Source organism: Lynx rufus, unplaced genomic scaffold, assembly GCF_022079265.1.
Source record: "Lynx rufus isolate CCGP_SWC_20201006 ecotype Redwood Valley unplaced genomic scaffold, mLynRuf1.p SCAF_8, whole genome shotgun sequence".
Taxonomy (NCBI): domain Eukaryota; kingdom Metazoa; phylum Chordata; class Mammalia; order Carnivora; family Felidae; genus Lynx; species Lynx rufus.
In genome coordinates, this window is record NW_025814896.1 from 79,640,168 (window position 1) to 79,659,682 (window position 19,515).

At 34.8% G+C, this 19,515-nt stretch overlaps 1 protein-coding gene across 5 annotated transcripts in view; it reads right to left on the reverse strand.

Moving 5' to 3' along the window:
- Nucleotides 1–19,515, reverse strand: part of USP34 (ubiquitin specific peptidase 34) — a 251,225-nt gene that overhangs the window by 59,827 nt on the left and 171,883 nt on the right. For 4 of the 5 annotated variants that reach the window (XM_047068664.1, XM_047068662.1, XM_047068663.1 and 1 more), the window contains 8 exons: nucleotides 16,328–16,368; nucleotides 16,073–16,197; nucleotides 14,920–15,072; nucleotides 13,640–13,744; nucleotides 12,336–12,391; nucleotides 12,114–12,234; nucleotides 1,921–2,104; nucleotides 1,275–1,438 (listed from right to left, as the gene is read on the reverse strand). In XM_047068664.1, the coding sequence (XP_046924620.1) occupies nucleotides 1,275–1,438; nucleotides 1,921–2,104; nucleotides 12,114–12,234; nucleotides 12,336–12,391; nucleotides 13,640–13,744; nucleotides 14,920–15,072; nucleotides 16,073–16,197; nucleotides 16,328–16,368 (949 nt within the window). The remainder of the gene's footprint in view (nucleotides 1–1,274; nucleotides 1,439–1,920; nucleotides 2,105–12,113; nucleotides 12,235–12,335; nucleotides 12,392–13,639; nucleotides 13,745–14,919; nucleotides 15,073–16,072; nucleotides 16,198–16,327; nucleotides 16,369–19,515) is intronic. The other variant, XM_047068661.1, reaches the window with a different exon arrangement.

Genomic DNA, 19,515 nt, shown 5'->3' on the forward strand with positions numbered 1-19,515 from the left:
TTCTAAGCATGATCAGTCTCAGATGATAATCTTAAAAGCATTAATATAACTAAAGCTCCCCATCCCCTGCAAAAAAAACCCACCTGACTATACTGTAACTTGGAGACTTTGAAGCTGAACTTAAACATATTAAGGATTCGGGGTGCCTGAGTGGATCAGTGGGTTGGGCTTCTGACTTCAGCTCAGGTCATGATCTCACGGTTTGTGAGTTCGAGCCCCGCATCAGTCTCTGTGCTGACAGCTCCCAGTCTGGAGCCTGCTTCAGATTTTGTGTCTCCCTCTCCTTGCCCTTCCCCCATTCAGACTCTTTCTCTCTCAAAAATAAAGATTAAAGGGGGCGCCTGGGTGGCGCAGTCGGTTAAGCGTCCGACTTCAGCCAGGTCACGATCTCGCGGTCCGTGAGTTCGAGCCCCGCGTCGGGCTCTGGGCTGATGGCTCAGAGCCTGGAGCCTGTTTCCGATTCTGTGTCTCCCTCTCTCTCTGCCCCTCCCCCGTTCATGCTCTGTCTCTCTCTGTCCCAAAAATAAATAAACGTTGAAAAAAAAAAAAAAAAAGATTAAAAAAAAATTAAAAAAAAAAAAGTCCTTCCCATCACAACACTACATAAATATTTAAAAAAAAAACATATTAAGGATTCAATGAAGGTACATAAAGAATTGCAATACTTTTTTAGGGAGGATAAATCAGGACATCAAGATGACATGATGAAGGAAAACAAAAAAGCAAGGACAGGCATAAAGTAAATTTGCCAAGAAATTATGTAAGTAGTGCAGAAGGCAAACTAAAAAACAGTCCATGAAAAAGAATAAAAAGAATGAAAACCAGAAATAACAAGTTAAGAAAAATAACACGAAGCAGCGCTTACCCAAATAAACTAGGCCCACTGGCAAATTTACTTTGGAATAAAAATAAAAGAAATAAGTGATTCTGGTATATTCCCCTACTTTGTTTTAGGCTTTGCTTATTTTGTATGTGACGAAAATTTGTATTTATTTTTACTGAAAATATGTTCATTGTCTACATGGAGTATATATATTCTACAACTATGTTTCCCCTTGAGAAATAAAGAAATTATACTACTATGTTAGGAGTACTCTATTAAACTGTAAAAATAATTAAGACATACACAAGCTACCTAGCTATATAATCAAATATTGTCATTTAATTCATAAATTATTTTCTCAATGTTTTATTAAACTGAAATAATCAAGATTTCTTAACAAAATTTAACTTTTCTTTAATACTTTTAATTCTGAAAGTGAGGAAAAATGTACCTTTGCAGTGAAGACAGCCTGTCTGGCCTCAGGTATCATATAAAGTTGCTGAATAGTAGAAGCCAAGTAACAAGTAGCTCCGAGGTTAGTCAGGCCAACAAATCTACACTCAGCACGAACATCTTCGTGAGGCCAGTAGTCCCATTTATAAGGTGCATGGGCTGCTGAACAAAAAGGGAGGAAAGGATCCCCCCGCCCCCCACCGAAACAAACTATTAAACATAATGTATTTTGCTTTTAATGATGGCCACTACTCTCTATCACTTTAGTTAATATACATAAAACATTATATATAACCTGAAACTAATGTAACACTGGGTTTCAACTATACTCAAATAAAAGAATAAGATACAAAATTAGTAAAAACAATTATAAAAACATTCATTCCCTAAAAATCCAAAAGAATGTTAAAATCTGATTTTACTTGGCACTACATTATTTAAGCAAGAAATCCCTACATATTTCAGATACCTACAAAAAGTCCTTTACACCTGTTTTTTAAAAATCGATGTTATTTTTTTAACATCTTAGAAACAACAGTTTATAAAGTTAAAGTGTGTTAACAGTGGATTCTTTAAGACATGCCCTTCAAAATCTCTTTTCCGCGTCCAAACGTTAGAAAGATTAAAAGGAAAAGAATGCTTACACTGCATGTGTTGTGCCATAACCCAGTTGTGTATTAGCCTGTAGTTTTCAACAGATCCCTTCACCATCTCTACTAACAAATCATAAGCAGCAGCTCTGGAAGAATGTGATTTGCACTTTGGCTGTTGTCTGTCTTTTAGACTAGGCAACAAGAACAGGAGATTGAAGATATCTCTTAAAAATTCCTGGAAAAAAGAGAAAGACCAAGTATATTATCTAAAATTACATTTCAATTATATTCCAAATATAACGAATAACTTACACACAGTGAACTAGACTACATGACAATCTACAATTTTCTAAAAGGCTGTTTAAAAACGTAGAGCAGCATCATATAAAAAGTTTCCCCAATGTTCGTTTCTCTTAAAGAAAACAGAATGAGTAAGGATCACCTTTACTCTTCCTTCCTCTCAATACCTAATAGGCTCTTTCTTAGATTCCCATCTATAATGCTATTATTTTCCACTCCATTAAGTGACCAAAAGTTTTTGTTGAGGACTCATTATGTCCTATCTTGACTGCCTTTGCATTTCCTTTAGTTTCTCTGTATTTCACTCTAATAACAGTAACAGCACCAAAAGTAGCAATTTCTCCTAATGAGCAGTTATTGTGCCAGATACTACTCAAAGGCCCCCATACCAAAAACAGAGAAGACCAAAAACCTTGCTTGGAGTCACAGAGTTTAAAGACGCCAGAGTCAGGATTTCAGACACCAAGCTCTCACTTTCTATCCTAGTGAACTGAAGTGCAAGGTTTTATCATCCTAGACGTATTTTTCTCTAAATCTGATCTGCTTAAGAAAGGGTCAGGTCACCTTTCCAACCTGTTTTCCTAATTGGTTCTTTGCTACTTTACCAAAGAAAGTTATTTCTCACACACCTCAAATACTACTATGGTACACTGTTCTGGGCTATAAAATGTCCTGGTGTACTGCGTAGAAAAGAGGTACTGTAGTTAACACTGACATTCTCCTAGCGTTAGAAAGGCTGGATTGTAAGGTGGCCCCTGGCTGTAATGTGAAAATTTGAATGGTGAATAGTTCCCTCCTCTGATATACAACTTTTCCTAAGTGATAAAAGTGGCTCACTGTGCCTTTTGTATTTGGTTTATACTGAATACCTGCTTTTCACCTGGGAGCCTAGAATTTCAGATACTGTGGTCGGTTACACAGGTACTATAAATGACAATCCCCACCACTTCACCCCACCTAAAACCCTGACTTGTAGGTTCAAGACAGCTTCCCCGGTAGACAAAACCTCTCACATGTTGTCACACTCATCGCTGGGGAAATTAAGCACATCCTGTGCAACCCCAAGAGACAGGACTCTTGGAAATATGTAGCTGTTTTCCACCAGAGTTGCCCAATCCTGTCTTTTTCTGTCACTGATTTCATTTTGTATTATTTTGCTGTAATAAATATTAGCCATGAGTACAACCACATGCTGATTCCTTGGAGTGATTCCCTCAGTAAATCACTAAATCTGGTGGTGTCCTGGGAGCCTCTGAGACAGGCACCAAATAAAGGACAATCTGAAATATTTTCCCATTAATGATCTCACCTTCCATCTCACTATTGTCAAAGAAAGTACAAAGTCCTGTCTTTGCAAGGAAAAGTATGTCTGGCTAAGAAATATGGAATGTGGGGGCACCTGGGTGGCTCAGTCGGTTAAGAATCCACCTTCAGCTCAGGTCATGATCTCACAGTTTGTGAGTTTGAGCCCCGCATCAGGCTTCACGCTGTCAGCATGGGATTCTCTCTCTCTCTCCCTCTTTCTGCCCCTCATTCACTCATGTCCTCTCAAATAAATAAATAAATAAATAAATAAATAAATAAATAAATAAGAAATATGGAAAGTGACTAGGGTCTACTTCATACAGCTGACAGACTGATAAGACTGTATCTTGCCTATATTAGAATTCAGAGGTTAGAGGACTGTCTTCGAAACACAAGATAATACATTTACTTCAACTGGAAAAACAGGCAAATTCACTCAAAAAGAAGTGGAATTGGCTAATAACTAGTTTAATATGAACTATCTTTGCTAATCAGTTTAAACCCAGAAATTGAACGAGTATTAAATACCTACAGCTCCAAAGCTTTAATAAAATATATTTAAATCTTTTGATAAGATAAAAAATATTTTATCAGAAATATTAGGCTGGTAAAAGCATAATGAAATGAACACTATTTTTATTTTCCTTACTCTGAGTTTACTGGAAAAGCAGGTGTCTCTATGTGAAAAAGTAACCTATATATATGCCCATTTGATAAATAATGGTAAGACCATTTTGATATATTTCACAGAAAGAAGAACCTCAAATTGCTGAGAGAATACTAAAAATAGTTTCTGATAATAGATCACAGTGTGATTTTTAACATGTACTTCAGAAGAAATTCAAAGATTAAATAACATTGTTTAAATAAAATTTCCGGGGTGCCTAGGCGTCTTAGTTGGTTAAGCATACAACTCTTAATTCAGCTCAGGTCATGATCTTATGGTTTGTGAAATCAAGCTCCATATGGGTCTCTGTGCTGAGAGCATGGAGCATGCTTGGGATTCTCTCCCTGTCCCTCCCCCACTCAATCTATCAAAATAAAAAGTTAACATTTAAAAAAAATGAATAAAAACCAAAATTTCCATTCTCACTGTAAACATATAAACAAGGCTTAAATTTCCATTATGTAAATAAAGTTTCCCAGAATTTATGTTTATAAAAATATAAAGCAGGAGGAGAATTAATGAATACACATTCTCCCTATCAAATAATATCCACCTATAACTATATAAATTAATTTTAAAAGGCTCATTCTTGTTAACACAGTCATTTTCAATCAAATTTCATTAAAAAAATTTTTTAATGTTTATTGAATTTTGAGAGAGAGAGATAGAGCATGAGCAGGACAGGGGCAGAGACAGAGAGGGAGACACAGAATCTGAAAAAGGCTCCAAGTTCTGAGCTGTCAGCACAGAGCCCAACACAGGGCTCAAACTTGGGAAGAGGGAGATCATGACTTGAGCCTAAGTCAGATGCTCAACTGACTGAGCCACCCAGGTGCCCCTCAAATTTCATTTTAGTGTTTCATACTTCTTGGCAAAATCTGAGGTATATTTGGACTTGCCTATGGTTCTGCAGAAGAGTGCATGCCTCGGGTTGTGATTCTCGGCTACTCCCAAATAAACCCATTTTTGCTGATTTTAAAATAACTGGCAGGTTTTAAAAAAAATTTTTTTAACCTTTATTTATTTTTGAGAGACAGACAGACAGACACACAGAAAGAGTGTGAGTGGGGGGGGAGCAGAAAGAGAGGTAGACACAGAATCCAAAGCAGGCTCCAGGCTCTGAGCTGTTAGCAGAGCCTGACGTGGGGCTGGAACCCATGAGCCATGAGATCATGACCTGAGCCGAAGCTGGATGGACACTTAACCGACAAGCACCCCTGGCAATTTTGTTTTTTAAGGCTAATATTACGTGGTGATCAGAAGTGGAATGCAAAGACCCCCTAACAACTCTGAGGCTAGTGAACAAAACATGCCAGTACCAACAGAGCCAAATGGGCTCACTGCTCCCCTTTGAGAATTCTACATATCCTGCTAGGATGACTTACACAGAGAGAACATCAGCTTTGCCACCCCACAAGTTCATGAGAAGGAAATCTCTAAAATCATGTAAAAGAACAACTATCCTAAAACAGCTTTAACCCAGATATAACAAAGAATACACACTATGAATAAAAAGAGAAAGTTTCGGAGAAAAAATGAGATATCCTAAACCCATTCTGTTGTTACTAATCAAATTACAAAAGAGCCTTTATAAAATATTTCAAGATAAAGTTGCTTCTATTTTTGAGACTGAAAAAAATTTTAAAAGAAAGTATGACAAAATTATTGCTATAGACCACCAACTATTTTTAATGTAGAAGATGAAGAACTTTTGACAGTTGATCAAGATACAAATTTCCTTCTATAAAATGTTATTAAAACAATTTTTTACAAATAAAGTCTTATGTGTATATGAAAAAAAATATATTTATGTTGCTCTGATTGCCCATGTCCAAATTAATGTAATGTTAATAATAATTAAACACAGAAAAAATTTAAGACAACACCATGAGGTCATAATAAATAAATATTTTTTTCTATTTCAACAAACCGCTGGAAATTAGAGTTGATGGGGATTAAGGTGTGCACTTGTGATGAGCACCGGCTAAAATAAGGAATTGTTGAATCACTGTATTGTACACCTGAAACTAATATAACATTGCATATTAACTAACTGGAATTAAAATAAAAACTAAGTAAAACAAACAAAAAAACATGAGTTGAAAAATCTATAAATTTTTTTTAAATTTAAAAATATGCACGGAAACACCTATGGTTTCTCAAAATTCTTCAAAGCTATGTGAGCAATACAAGTTTGAAGACCAATATTATAAAAATGATCTCCTGTGGGGGCACCTTGGTGGCTCAGTCGGTTAAGCATCCAACTTCAACTCAGGTCATGATCTCACAATTTGTGAGTTCGAACCCCATGTCGGGCTCTGTGCTGATAGACTATCTGTGTCTCATTATCTCTCTGCCCCTACCCCACTTGTGTTCTCTCTCTCTCTCTCTCTCTCTCTCAAAAATAAATAAATGTAAAATAACAGTAATAATAATAATAAATAAATAATCTCCTGTGAACACAAAAGATGGACCATCTAGTTTTCCAAATTTACCTCTTATACTTCTTCAAACTCAAGCCAAACTGAGCTTATAAATTTCCTGCACATATCTAGTGGTTTCCTATGACTTAGTTTTACTCATAGTCTTTTCTGGGACTTAAATGTTTCCTGCACTTTTCTACTTAAAAATACTTTATCCTGTATTACAAAAGGTGTACCTTCTTCAATTTTCCTAATCATGTAAGTGCTATGTGATCTTTCATAACCCTGATGGTCTCTTTAATATTAAGCTCTTATTTTTTACCTGAGCAATTGCAAATATCCTGAGCAACCATTATTTGAGAAGGTACATACAAATTTTGAATAAGGCAGGTTTCTCAATAATTATCTCCTGAAAAAATGAACCACTGTCAGTTCTTAACAATCGGGACTCAGTCTTTTTTTTTTTTTCAATGTTTTTATATTTTATTTTTGAGAGAGACAGACAGAATATGAGCAGGGGAGTGGCAGACAGAGAGGGAGACACATATTCCGAAGCAGGCCCCAGGCTCTGAGCTGTCAGCAGAGAACCCAATGCGGGGCTCGAACTCATGAGCTATAATATATGACCTGAGCCGAAGTCAGATGCTCACCTGACTGAGCCACCCAGGCACCACCACAAGGACTGAGTCTTAACCATCAATCTGTTCAATATATATATATTTGTTGCTAGATACTGTGCAATGTAGTAGAGATAAGAATAGGGTTTATATTTTTAAAGGGGAATTAGAAAAATTGAGGAAGAGGGCATAAAGAGTTAGGAAAAGAAGTAGCAGTAGCGGTGATAGTGGTGACCAAGACCGTATTTAGCCTGCATAGCCTAAAATACTTACTAAAAGGCTCTTTACACAAAATGTTAACTGATTCCTGAACAAAAGTAAATTGTCAATGAAATTTTTAAAGAATTCTTAATCAATAAAGCAAAATTGTTAAAGTAGAAAAGGTATTTTAAATATCTAGGAGAAAATGAAAACTTTCCTTAATATTACACCAAACCATGGGAATGCAAGCTGGTGCAGCCACTCTGGGAACAGTATGCAGGTTCCTCAAAAAACTAAAAATAGAACTACCCTACGACCCAGCAATTGCACTACTAGGCATTTATCCAAGGGATACAGGTGTGCTGTTTCGAAGGGACACACGCACCCCAATGTTTATAGCAGCACTAGCAACAATAGCCAAAGTTCGGAAAGAGCCCAAATGTCCATCAATGGATGAATGGATAAAGAAGAGGTGGTATATACACGTAGTATATATATACATATATATGTATATATACTATACATATATATGTATATATATACACAGTATATATACGTGTATATACCATATATATATGTGTGTATACATGTATATACGTATACGTGTAAACACGTATATATACATACATATACATACGTGTATATACGTACATACACGTGTATATATATACATACATGTATATACGTATATACACGTATATATATACACATACGTGTGTGTGTGTGTGTGTGTGTGTGTGTGTGTGTGTGTGTGTGTGTGTGTATAAAATGGAGCATTACTCGGCAATCAAAAAGAATGAAATCTTGCCATTTTCAACTACGTGGACGGAACTGGAGAATATTATGCTAAGTGAAATTAGAGAAAGACAGAAACCATATGCTTCACTCATGTGAGGACTTTAAGAGACAAAACAGAAGAACATAAGGAGGGAAACAAAAATAATATAAAAACAGGGAGGGGGACAAAACAGAAGAGACTCATAAATATGGAGAACAAACTGAGGGTTACTGGAGGGATTGTGGGAGGGGGGATGGGCTAAATGGGTAAGGGGCACTAAGGAATCTACTCCTGAAATCATTGTTGCACTATATGCTAACTAACTTGGATGTAAATTTAAAAAAATAAAAAATAAAATTAAAATATATTATACCAAACCAACCACCTTAAACACCTCTCCACTTCCATATCTAATTGACATCTCAAATTTAACATGTCCAAAATGGACCTCCTGATTTTGAACCCACACTTCTCCCCTAAAACCATCTATCCTGAGATTTCCCTTTCTTATTAAATGGAATTACCATTCACTTAGTTTCTGAGGCTTAAAATTGTAAAGTCATTCTTAATTTCTCTCTCTCCCACCTCACAATCCTATCCAAATTTAAGTCTGTGAGCTCTACCTTCAATAAACATCCCAAATCCAACCACTTTTCAACATCAACCCTCTTCAGAACCACTCCAAACTTTCTAACTAGATCCCCAACATATTTGCCGCACTCCTAGTTTTCTACATGGAGTCTAGATCCCAGAAAAGATAATACAAAATAATGGCTTTCAAAACATGCATAGAAGCTCAACCTTACTCATAATCACAACTAAAAAACCCAAGAGAATATTTTTCACCTATCAGTCTGGCAGAAATGAAATATTTGATATTATACTGGGTTGGCAGGAATGTGAGGAAATGGGCATTCATCCACAAACAGTGTAGGTGGGACCATAAATTGGCTCAGCATCCACTGAAAGCAACATGGTTATATTGACCAAAATCATAAAGGGACATACCCTATGAACCAGCAATTCTACTTCCAAATTTTTTTCTTAAAGATTTCCTAAGTGGAAGATGTTTATACACCTTCACTGCAATATCACTTATAAGAGCATAAGACCATTTTCATCACTAGGAAGATAGTGTGTGGGTGTACACACACACACACACACACACACACACACACAGAAAAAAGAATATTATGCAGTTGTTAAAAAGAATGAATTAACTGTATACAGTATATACTGATACAGAGAATCTCTAAGGTAGGTGAAAAAAGCAAACTATAGAGCCACGTGTTTAGGATTTTAAAATCTACAGACAGTAGTGCATAATGGTCAGCTCGGCCAAGTGAAGAGTATGAGTGGCCTCAGTGAGACAAGTTGCTTAAACTGGCTATGCCTTAATTTCGTAATTTGTCCACATGGGGTCTACTAACAAAGGGCTCAAAACTTTGCCTAAGATTATTATTTAAATCAACAAAAGAAAGAAGGAAAAAATAAGCAGTCTTTTAAAAATATGGGTAAGAAAAACAAGAATTCTGGAAAAGACAGAAAAAGAATTTTTAATTCTTTTTAATATTTGCAAAGTACAAAGTTCTACAAATGAGAAGAAAAATGACAAAGGATACACAATGATTATGAACGGAAAAATTCACAAGTTAACACAAATACACAATACATAGCATACATACAAAGACACTCATCTTCAATAGTAATCAAAAACATAAAACTAAAGCAACGAGACTGCCACACGTAAGGAATGTGGGGATATCTGAGAAACAGAGATATTAGGAACATTCTAATACAGTGCAGCTGGAAGAATATACGGAAGGAACCTGTTGTAAACTAAGGTATTACAATTAAAATGAATCAAATTTACTTTTAAGAATATGAGTATAGAGGTGCCTGGGTGGCTCAGTCGGTTAACTGTCCAACTTTGGCTCAGGTCATGATCTTGCAGTTTGTGAGTTTGAGCCCAGCGTCAGTTCAGAGCCTGGAGACTGCTTCACCTTCTGTATCACCCTCCCTCCCCTATTCATGTGGAAGGAAGGAAGGAAGGAAGGAAGGAAGGAAGGAAGGAAGGAAGGAAGGAAGGGAGGGAGGGAGGGAGGGAGGGAGGGAGGGAGGGAGGGAGGATGAAAGAGAACCTAAGTATAGGAGCGGTACCTGGGTGGCTCAGTTAAGCATCCAACTCTTGATTTTGGCTCAGGTCATGATCTCACGGTTCATGAGTTTGAGCCCCTTATTAGGCTCTGCACTGACAGCATGGAGCCTGCTTGGGATTCTCTGTCCCTCTTTCTGCCCCCCCTCAACTCATGCGGTCTCTCGCTCTCTCTCAAAAATAAACATTAAAAAAAGTGAGTATAGGGGTGCCTGGGTGGTTTAGTCAGTTAAACGGCCAACTTTGGCTCAGGTCACGATCTCACAGTTCATGAGTTCGAGCCCCGCACTGGGTTCTGTGCTGACAGCTCAGAGCCTGGAGTTTCCTTCAAATTCTGTGTCTCTAGCTCTCTGCCCCTCCCCTGCTTGTTGTCTCTCTCTCTCTCTCTCTCTCAAACACAAATAAACATTTAAAAAAATTTTCTTAAATGAGTATATAATGGGACAGGTATGCAAAGATGTTGTTCCCTGCAGTTGCAGTTTTTTTTTTTACAACCAGTAACATAAATGTCAGTAATATATTATTTTCCTCTTTATTCAATCTTTTAAATGTATTTTTTAACACATTCACTTTTTTAAGTGAAGAAAGAAGATCACAGAATGGTATTTTTGTAATATAAATTATTTGAGTATTTAATATATCCATGGAAACTCCTAGAAGCCATCCATCAGCTGAGCGTCATGGCAAATCAAACTACATGGGGATCTTCTTTTGAACTATCTAAACATGTTTTCTTTCTTTACAATGATTTTCATGTTATAATATGTTATCAGAAAAATCAATATATTTACACTTTGGAATAAAAATGACATACTGGTTTATGTAACAGAATACTTCAATCAGCAAAACTAAATCAAATTATTCCCAGTGAGTTTTAAGGCAAAATTTAAAAATTAGGACCTAAAAGAAAGAGTACAAGAAGGGGCTTTGCTGAATAGGGGAAGTACCACAGATTTATCACCAGAATCCCTTACACCATCCCCATGAGGACTATCGTCCATCGTGGTTATTCCTATGTTTCTTACCACAGTTAGTAACCTCAAGAAAACAACCATCCAAACCAAAACTAACTCCCTTAATGCAGACAATGACAAAAGTGCTAATGGCAAAGTAAATAACTTAATCTGAAGAGTAATTAGACATTTATAGATATAGAATCATTATGCATGATCTAGTATTCAATAGATTTTATGTCAAATGCGCTTTTAAAACACGAAACTAATAAAACAGATACTCTATAATGACCACTTATTAATTCCACTGTGCAAATTATTAATTCAAAATATTCAATCCTACAGAAACTGTACCACTTAAGTGGGGGTTGCCTTTCTTTCTTTAAATTTTTTTTTTTAACGTTTATTTATTTTTGAGACAGAGAGAGACAGAGAATGAACGGGGGAGGGGCAGAGAGAGAGAGGGAGACACAGAATCGGAAGCAGGCTCCAGGCTCTGAGCTATCAGCCCAGAGCCCAACGTGGGGCTCGAACTCATGGACTGCGAGATCATGACCTGAGCCGAGGTCGGACGCTCAACCGACTGAGCCACCCAGGCGCCAGGGGTTGCCTTTCTATGTACAAGTCACAGGAATTAAAATTTGTTTCTGCATTCTAAATTTAAGCCTAAGATTTATATTTCTAGGGTTCATTTTATTCAATGTTCACTTTTCCTACCAGCAATAAAGTTCTAGCAACGTTTATGTTTGCGTGTTTAAGATAATTTTAACATATCCACATACAACCCAACAACAAAAAAGGTTTCAATCATATTTCATATAGACATTTGATGTCTTAATACGTACCTGTCCTTCTCTTGAAAATTTAAAGGGTGGTTTGTGTTTAATAACACTTGTTGCAAGCCTTAAGAGTCCTGTAAGCCCATCATCTTCTATATTACCATCTTGATGATCAAGGATTTCCCTGCTACACAAAAAAGAACACACGCAAAGCAAGATAGTTCACATAATTATGTCCTTTGTATCTTTTTTCAACAATATAACTGTCAATTTCACATTTAAATTTACCTTCGGATACAGTCAGCCAAATGTCGTGCCAAAGCATCTAAGTCGAGGAGTGTGGTCTTAATACAAAGAGAAAATACAAAATTCAAATACATATGTTTTTTTTTGTTTAGTAGCCAGAGATTGCTAAAACAAAACACATCCTTTCCTTGTAAGAAGAATTTAGTCTCCCAAATTCACGAATATACCATTTAAATTATAAATAATACAGTTATTCTTTACCTATACATGATGTCAATTAATAAAATTAAAGTTGTAGGGGTGCCTGGGTGGCTCAGTCAGTTAAGTGTCCGACTCTTGGTTTTGGCTCAGGTCATATCTCACAGTTTAAGCCCACAACAAGCTCCACACTGACACTATGGAGCCTGCTTAGGATTCTTTCTCTCCCCCTCTGTTCCTGCCCCTCCTCCGCTGTTTATCTGACATCAATATTTTATGAATACTCAAGTAAATTAAAACACATTCAATTTTTTAAAATTATTTCTCAAATAAAAAGTAGAATACTTTAAGAATTCAACGTACACTGCTCCTTAAAAGAAGTACAAACACTACGGGATTTTTTAAAATGTAAAGTATATGAAAGGCACTGGGATTAAAACACATTTTTAAAAATTTTTTAATTTTTAAGTAATCTCTACACCCAAGGTGGGGCTCAAATCTAACAGCCCCAAGATAAAGAGTTGAATGCTCTGCTAACTGAGCCAGCCAGGTGCGCAAATTAAAACACATTTTTTAAAAAGAGGGAAAATGTTTCCTAAATACCTAAATGTATCTTCTCATTTTGTTAGATGCATTTTTGCTTACTAAATTTAGGAAGGAGAAAAAACAAAAGTCTTAGGCGGCAAGTTTGTCTTTGAAGTTAATTTGTTTTAACCATCTCAAAATATTTTAGTCTAAGAAAATTAGATCAGTAAACTGATAGTTTACCTTAAATTCTATCTGAATTGCAATTTTATTTTACATATTCAAAACTCCAAATCCACATGCTATTACAGAAACCTATATATTTACATTTAAAGTCTGAACTTCACATTCCAAGTAAGATTTTACATCTACAAATCCTACTCAGAAGAAAGGAAATTACTTCTAGGTACCAGATGAAGACACTTCAAAAAAGGTCAAAGTAAAAAGAACAAAGGAATTACAGCAGAACAAAACAGTACAACTACAGTAAAATAATTACGGCATTTTCAACTCTTATAAAATGATAAAAATGCCCTTAAAAAAAGGACCTATATAAAGTCATAAACATACATGTGTATAATCCATCTCTATTAGCAAGTTAATGCATAATTTTCTGAACATACCTGACTAGCATCCTTTATATGTATATTGTCAACTAATTTGCACAACAACCAAAAATACTCTTTACATCCAGGTTTTAACATTGGTTCTTCTTCATAATCATCTATCTGTTAAAAAAAAATTAAAACTCTGTGAAAACACTTTAAAAGGGGGAATAATTTAAAATTACAATACATCTAAGAAACTACAGACCTTACAAAAAAAATTAAATCCCTGTAAAAGCAGTATTCAAAATTTAATAAAGTATGGAGAGAACACTTCTAGTTCCTGTAAAATTAGAATAACTATGTCCATAAATAAACGAGAACTTTCAGAAAAATATTACCCTCAAATTTCTTATAACCTGTGATGAATTAAGAATTCAATGAAAATGTATCAACAAAAGAAACCTACAGAACATGAGTATATATAAACCTACGCAAATGCAGTGGTCTTTTATAGTTTTGAAACCTAAAACATAAAAAACATTTTACATATCTCACATACTTAATGACAAGTAAATATGGAGGGGAAAAATGTAAATCCTACAATGAATCATACTTCTGAAATTAGTAAAATTTACTTAATGAGCTCTGAATTTATTACGTGGTAGAAGACTTTTTTACGAAGCTAGGATATATACTGGAACAATAAAGAAAACTGAAAATTTAGAATATCATAATGATAGAATACTGCAAAAATCTGTGTTAGTAAGTAAGAAAGCTTCATTTATCATGTTTTTATCATTTTATTTATTTATTTATTTATTTATTTATTTATTTATTTATTTATTTATGTATGTTTATTATTTGAGAAAGAGACAGAGAGCAAGCAGGGGAGGGGCAGAGAGAGAGGGAAACAAAGAATCAGAAGCAGGCTCCAGGCTCTGAGCTGCCAGCACAGAGCCCAATGCAGGGCTCAAACCCACAAACCGCGAGATCATGACCTGAGCCAAAGTCGGCCGCCCAACCAACTGAGCCACCCAGGCGCCCCTTTATCATTCAATTTATTAACACAAGGTCCAAAACACAGTAAGAACAAATGCTATTTCCAAAACAGAATACCCATGAGAGATTCCACAGAGCTGAAATTAAAGCATACAAATTCCATTTCTAGGTGTAATGTGTCACTCAATATGTCCACAATGCTGCCACTTTAAGAACTTTATGACTATCCTCTTGGTAAAAACTACATACAGTGAACAAGTACTCAAAATTACTCCAAGTATATAATACAGTGATTAAAAGTTGACACAAAGAAAACTGCAGAAATAGAAACAGCTACTAAACACAGTAAAACTTACCCTGATAGGTTTGAGCGCTTGAGCATCGGGAAGAAATTTCAACAATGTTGAAGCAGCCAATAGCAGAAAGGACCGATTGATTGAGTCTCCTCCATCCAGCCCTGACAGAGATAACTTATAAAGACCATTGCAAGACTCATGACGGACAGCAGTCTAAATGAAAAAGAAAGTTCCAAAGACAGTATGAATTAAGTATTTAAAAGTTAATCTTTAAATATGTCAGCAGAAATAACATGTTAGATGGCTTCTTTAGTAATATATTTTTAAATGCAATATTCTGATGACATACTCACACACATAAATATCAAATAAAGTACCCCAAAGTATACAGTAATATGTAGAAACATGTTAGAAATTCCCAAATATGGTCATGATAAAAACAAACAAACATAATAACAACAAATACAAAAGGGACTAAGGAAAGGATATTCATAATAATTTATTTACAAAACTAAATAAAAAGAGAAAATATTTCAGAACAAGAAGCAATTTAGAAAGTACTTAACCAGAACATTTTACAGTTTCTAAGGGACTTGCCCAAATGTCACAATCATTACCTGGGACACAGCCAGAACAAGAATATGCATTCAACTCAGAGCTAAAGGTATTAAGACGAAGTGACCTAAAATAATATGACTACTGTGGTTAAGTGTTTTATCAAGAATATGTTTCTACCATTTCACTTAGGAATATGGTATAAGCAACATCGAGATATGGTTAGTGAAAATTATATTGACCTGAGTGTTGACATCAAAATCAAAATATATTTGACTAATTTTTATTATCTCTTGTATCTAAGGATACACTCTAATTAAACAGAAAAGGAAAAAAAACTTCTCTAAAATATAAATTACCAAAATAAACACTCGAGTCCTTCCCAGAAAAAGATTTTCAAAATTCTAAAGCAAAATAATCAGTTTTATTTCAGAAAAAAGACAAATATGAATGTTACAGACTATCTAACATTCACATTTACATGTATATAGTTAAAACATAATGAATCTTAAAGTATTTAATAAGTATATTCCAGTTAATGGAACATATTTACGAAATCAAGTCCATTTGTTTCCATTAGCTCTTTTTTTTATTATCAATGCTAATAATATCAAATAATATGAAGAGTAATAGTTCTAATCTTCAATCCTTATCTTACCTCAGGAATAAGGAGAGTCAATTTCTTTAACCAATCTTGTAAATGGTCACTATCAGCAAGGCTAGATTTCACTAATGAACAGCAATGTGCCCAACTCACCAGGAGCCACATTGAATAATGTGAAACTAAAGAGAAATTAGAAAAAAATATGACTATAAGGATTTGCACTGTAAAGGAAACACAATGTTCATTATTAAACATTATCTAGTTATGCAAATCTTTATCTATTAAAAACTACTTTTGTAGAATCCTTACCTTCATGCCTAGACCTGTGATCGGACTGAGCTTTCAAAACTCTGTAAAGTAAAAAAAAATCCACCACCACCAATTAAATTCAGCAATAAAATAAAAATGACTCACTTTATTACCACATATCCTTTCAAGTTATACAATGTACTCCCCCAAAAGAATAAATTTTAAGAAAAATATCTATTTTTCCTATAGTCTTTATCTTTTAAAGAAACACTGGTAAAAAATTATTACAGACCACTCCATATGATTGTTCAGATTTAATGAACAATATCTGAGTGAATACAGTATTGACTGAAATAAGTGAACCCTCAGGAAATACTCAAGATTTAGTTACTAAAAAAATGTATATTACAAAGAGAAAAGTTATAATCGTTTCGATTGCAAACTTCAGACTTCCAATTTTAAAAATAAAATCATACACTGACATATAATGCCCTTCCTTTAGTACTGTTAATGCCAATTTCTATCAGAAATGGTGAAAAGCAAATTATTAAAAAGTAGAGAAAACTAACTTAATTCTGTATTATTTTAGAACCATTTTTCTCCATACATTTAGTTACTTCAGTAGAAAATGTGATACTACAATTTAAAGTATTAAAAACTTTCATTGTAACAAAACCAATAAATGGGGATTATTTGTCTTATAAATAAATAGTTTGGAAAAGAAAAAGCACTGATCTCTAGTATCCTCACTTTGTTATAATTAACAAAGTACCTTTCAAACTCTCAAAAAGAAAGTAAAAAGTACTAAGATACAACTTATATATTTGTCCATATTTCATGTTTAGTTATTATCATATTGGCATAATCAACTTTACCAAATGCAACCTACCCATCTATCTTTTAAATATATAGCATGAGAAGATTTTTGATAACACAGGCAAAATATTTGCTCTAACTGCCTTAATTAATACAAACCTACCACCATATGAACTCAAAATGGGGGCCTATGAAAAGATAACGGTGCATGAACAGGCACTGAGAAAAAACAAGGATGAGGAGCGGGGTTCACATTACAAAGACTGTAGTAAGTTAAGAATGGAACTGGTAGAATGAAAACAAGAATTGCCACAGAGAGAACCAGCTTGAATAGCAGCAGGTGGTAGCAAACCTGCATGTTTATTTTTTCTCGTGTGAGGCTAACAAAGTCATGTGAACATTTCTTAATTCTCAAGAAATAAAACCAAATTAAAGCAGTTACTGAATTGCCTTGTTACCTCAATGTATTGTGGTATGTTGGAAGAGTGAGGTAGAGTGTGGGTTAGTGAGGACACAGAGGAAGAGTTAAGAATTATTTAAGTGAAGAGTATTGGTGGTTAGGGTATAAAATTTATCTGATCATACAATCAAAGGTATGTTATAGTAATCTCTTCATTTCTACACGTTGTCCATTCCTAAGTTTTATAAACAATGAGACAAGGTATCTGGTACTAAAAATACATTCTTGAGCAAGATCAGATATAGTTCATATAGAACTCAGTGTCTAGTGGAGGTAGATATTGATTAAGCAATGAATGTGAATTCAACTGAGACAGAGACCCAAAAAACAGGGTAAATTATAAAAGAAATAATCATGCTATTTATATGCAACCACTGCCTATGAAGGTGACTTTTAAAAGCATCTAAAAACAGCTATCAGCTATTAGCCATGAATAAGGTCAAGCAATTTCAAACGTGTTTACATTAGCTTTATAAATCATTTGAGTATGATGGCAAACTTCAGTCCAACATAAATACCTACACAATATTTAGAAATTAATTTCACAACTTTAACTTATGTGATTATTAAAGGCATACAGTCAGGTACCCATGTATCAGTCAGCAATTACCACAGTTGAATTTTTGCATTAAAATTTTGTACATTATTTTCAAAAAAAGAAATCTCCACTGTAGCCCAAATTAAATGGGATATCACCTGGCTAAACTATATTCATATACACGTATTTCCAGCTCTGTCCACCAAGGCCTAGAAACAAGGAGTCCTCAGTAGCAATGAGTATACCAAGAACCCATATTTTGTTCCTCCCCAACAGGAACTACAGCTTCTTAAAGAAATGGCTGATTCCAGGACTAAGGTAGAGAAATTACATGCCTTGAGGATCTTACAGTGACAGGAAAAATAAAAAAGGACTCCTTCCCTCCACCCCAAATAATAGGGATATGTCAAAATGACCCATGAACAAGCTTGAGGCGGCCAACTCAGGCATAATTTGAGTAAAGTGAATAGTAATAGTAATGAACTGTAACAAACCGAATGAAAAATAATCCATTAATTCAAACTGATATGAAGTAAAAGGAAGAAGAGAAAACTCTTCTTCAAAACAGAATGTCAATGAATAAGCATAAAAGGAATGGTTGTAAGTCAGAAAATCACTAGTTTACAAACATTTACTAATAACTGAATTAGGCAAGAATCATCTCTGCTGAAAATGAATGAAAGTTTTATGAGGAGCAGCTTCCCACGGGTTACTTTTCATTAGAAAAAATCAGAAACCTTACTGTAAAGAAACCTGCAGGAAACAAAATAAACTAGTAAAAATTAATATCATTAATAATGGGACAAACTGACATCACCAGTTATGTATTGAGAAAGACACTTTACTTACAGAGTACTCCTGCTAAAAATGTATATACTCCTGCTAAAAATGTATATAATCTGAATTTAATCATGAAGAACAATCAGGAAAACCTAAATTGAAAGATGCTGTATAAAGCAACTGGCCTGCACTACTCAGAAATGTCAGTATCATGAGAGGCTAACGAAGTATCCCTGGGTAAGAGGAAATGGAAGAAATACAACCAAATGCAGTACATGATCCTAGACCGGGGGGGGGGGGGGGGGGAACACTATAAAGAATATTAATGGGACAATTTGAGTGTGAACTATATATTAAATAACACTATCATAACCATGTTAAACTTGCTATATTTGAGTGTTTACTCAATGTCCTGGTATCGAAGGATTATGGGTAAAGGTAAATGGTCATGATATCTGAACCTTACTCTCACAAAATTCAGGACAATATATAAATAAATATGTGCACAAAGACACACACACACACACACAGAAAATGAACGTTTGTGATTATGCAATAAAAACTGACAAAATGTTGACAATACACAAATGAAGATGAACAGTAGAAAAGTTAAGATGCCCTAACAGTTTTTCTGCTGACTTAAATGTTTTCAAC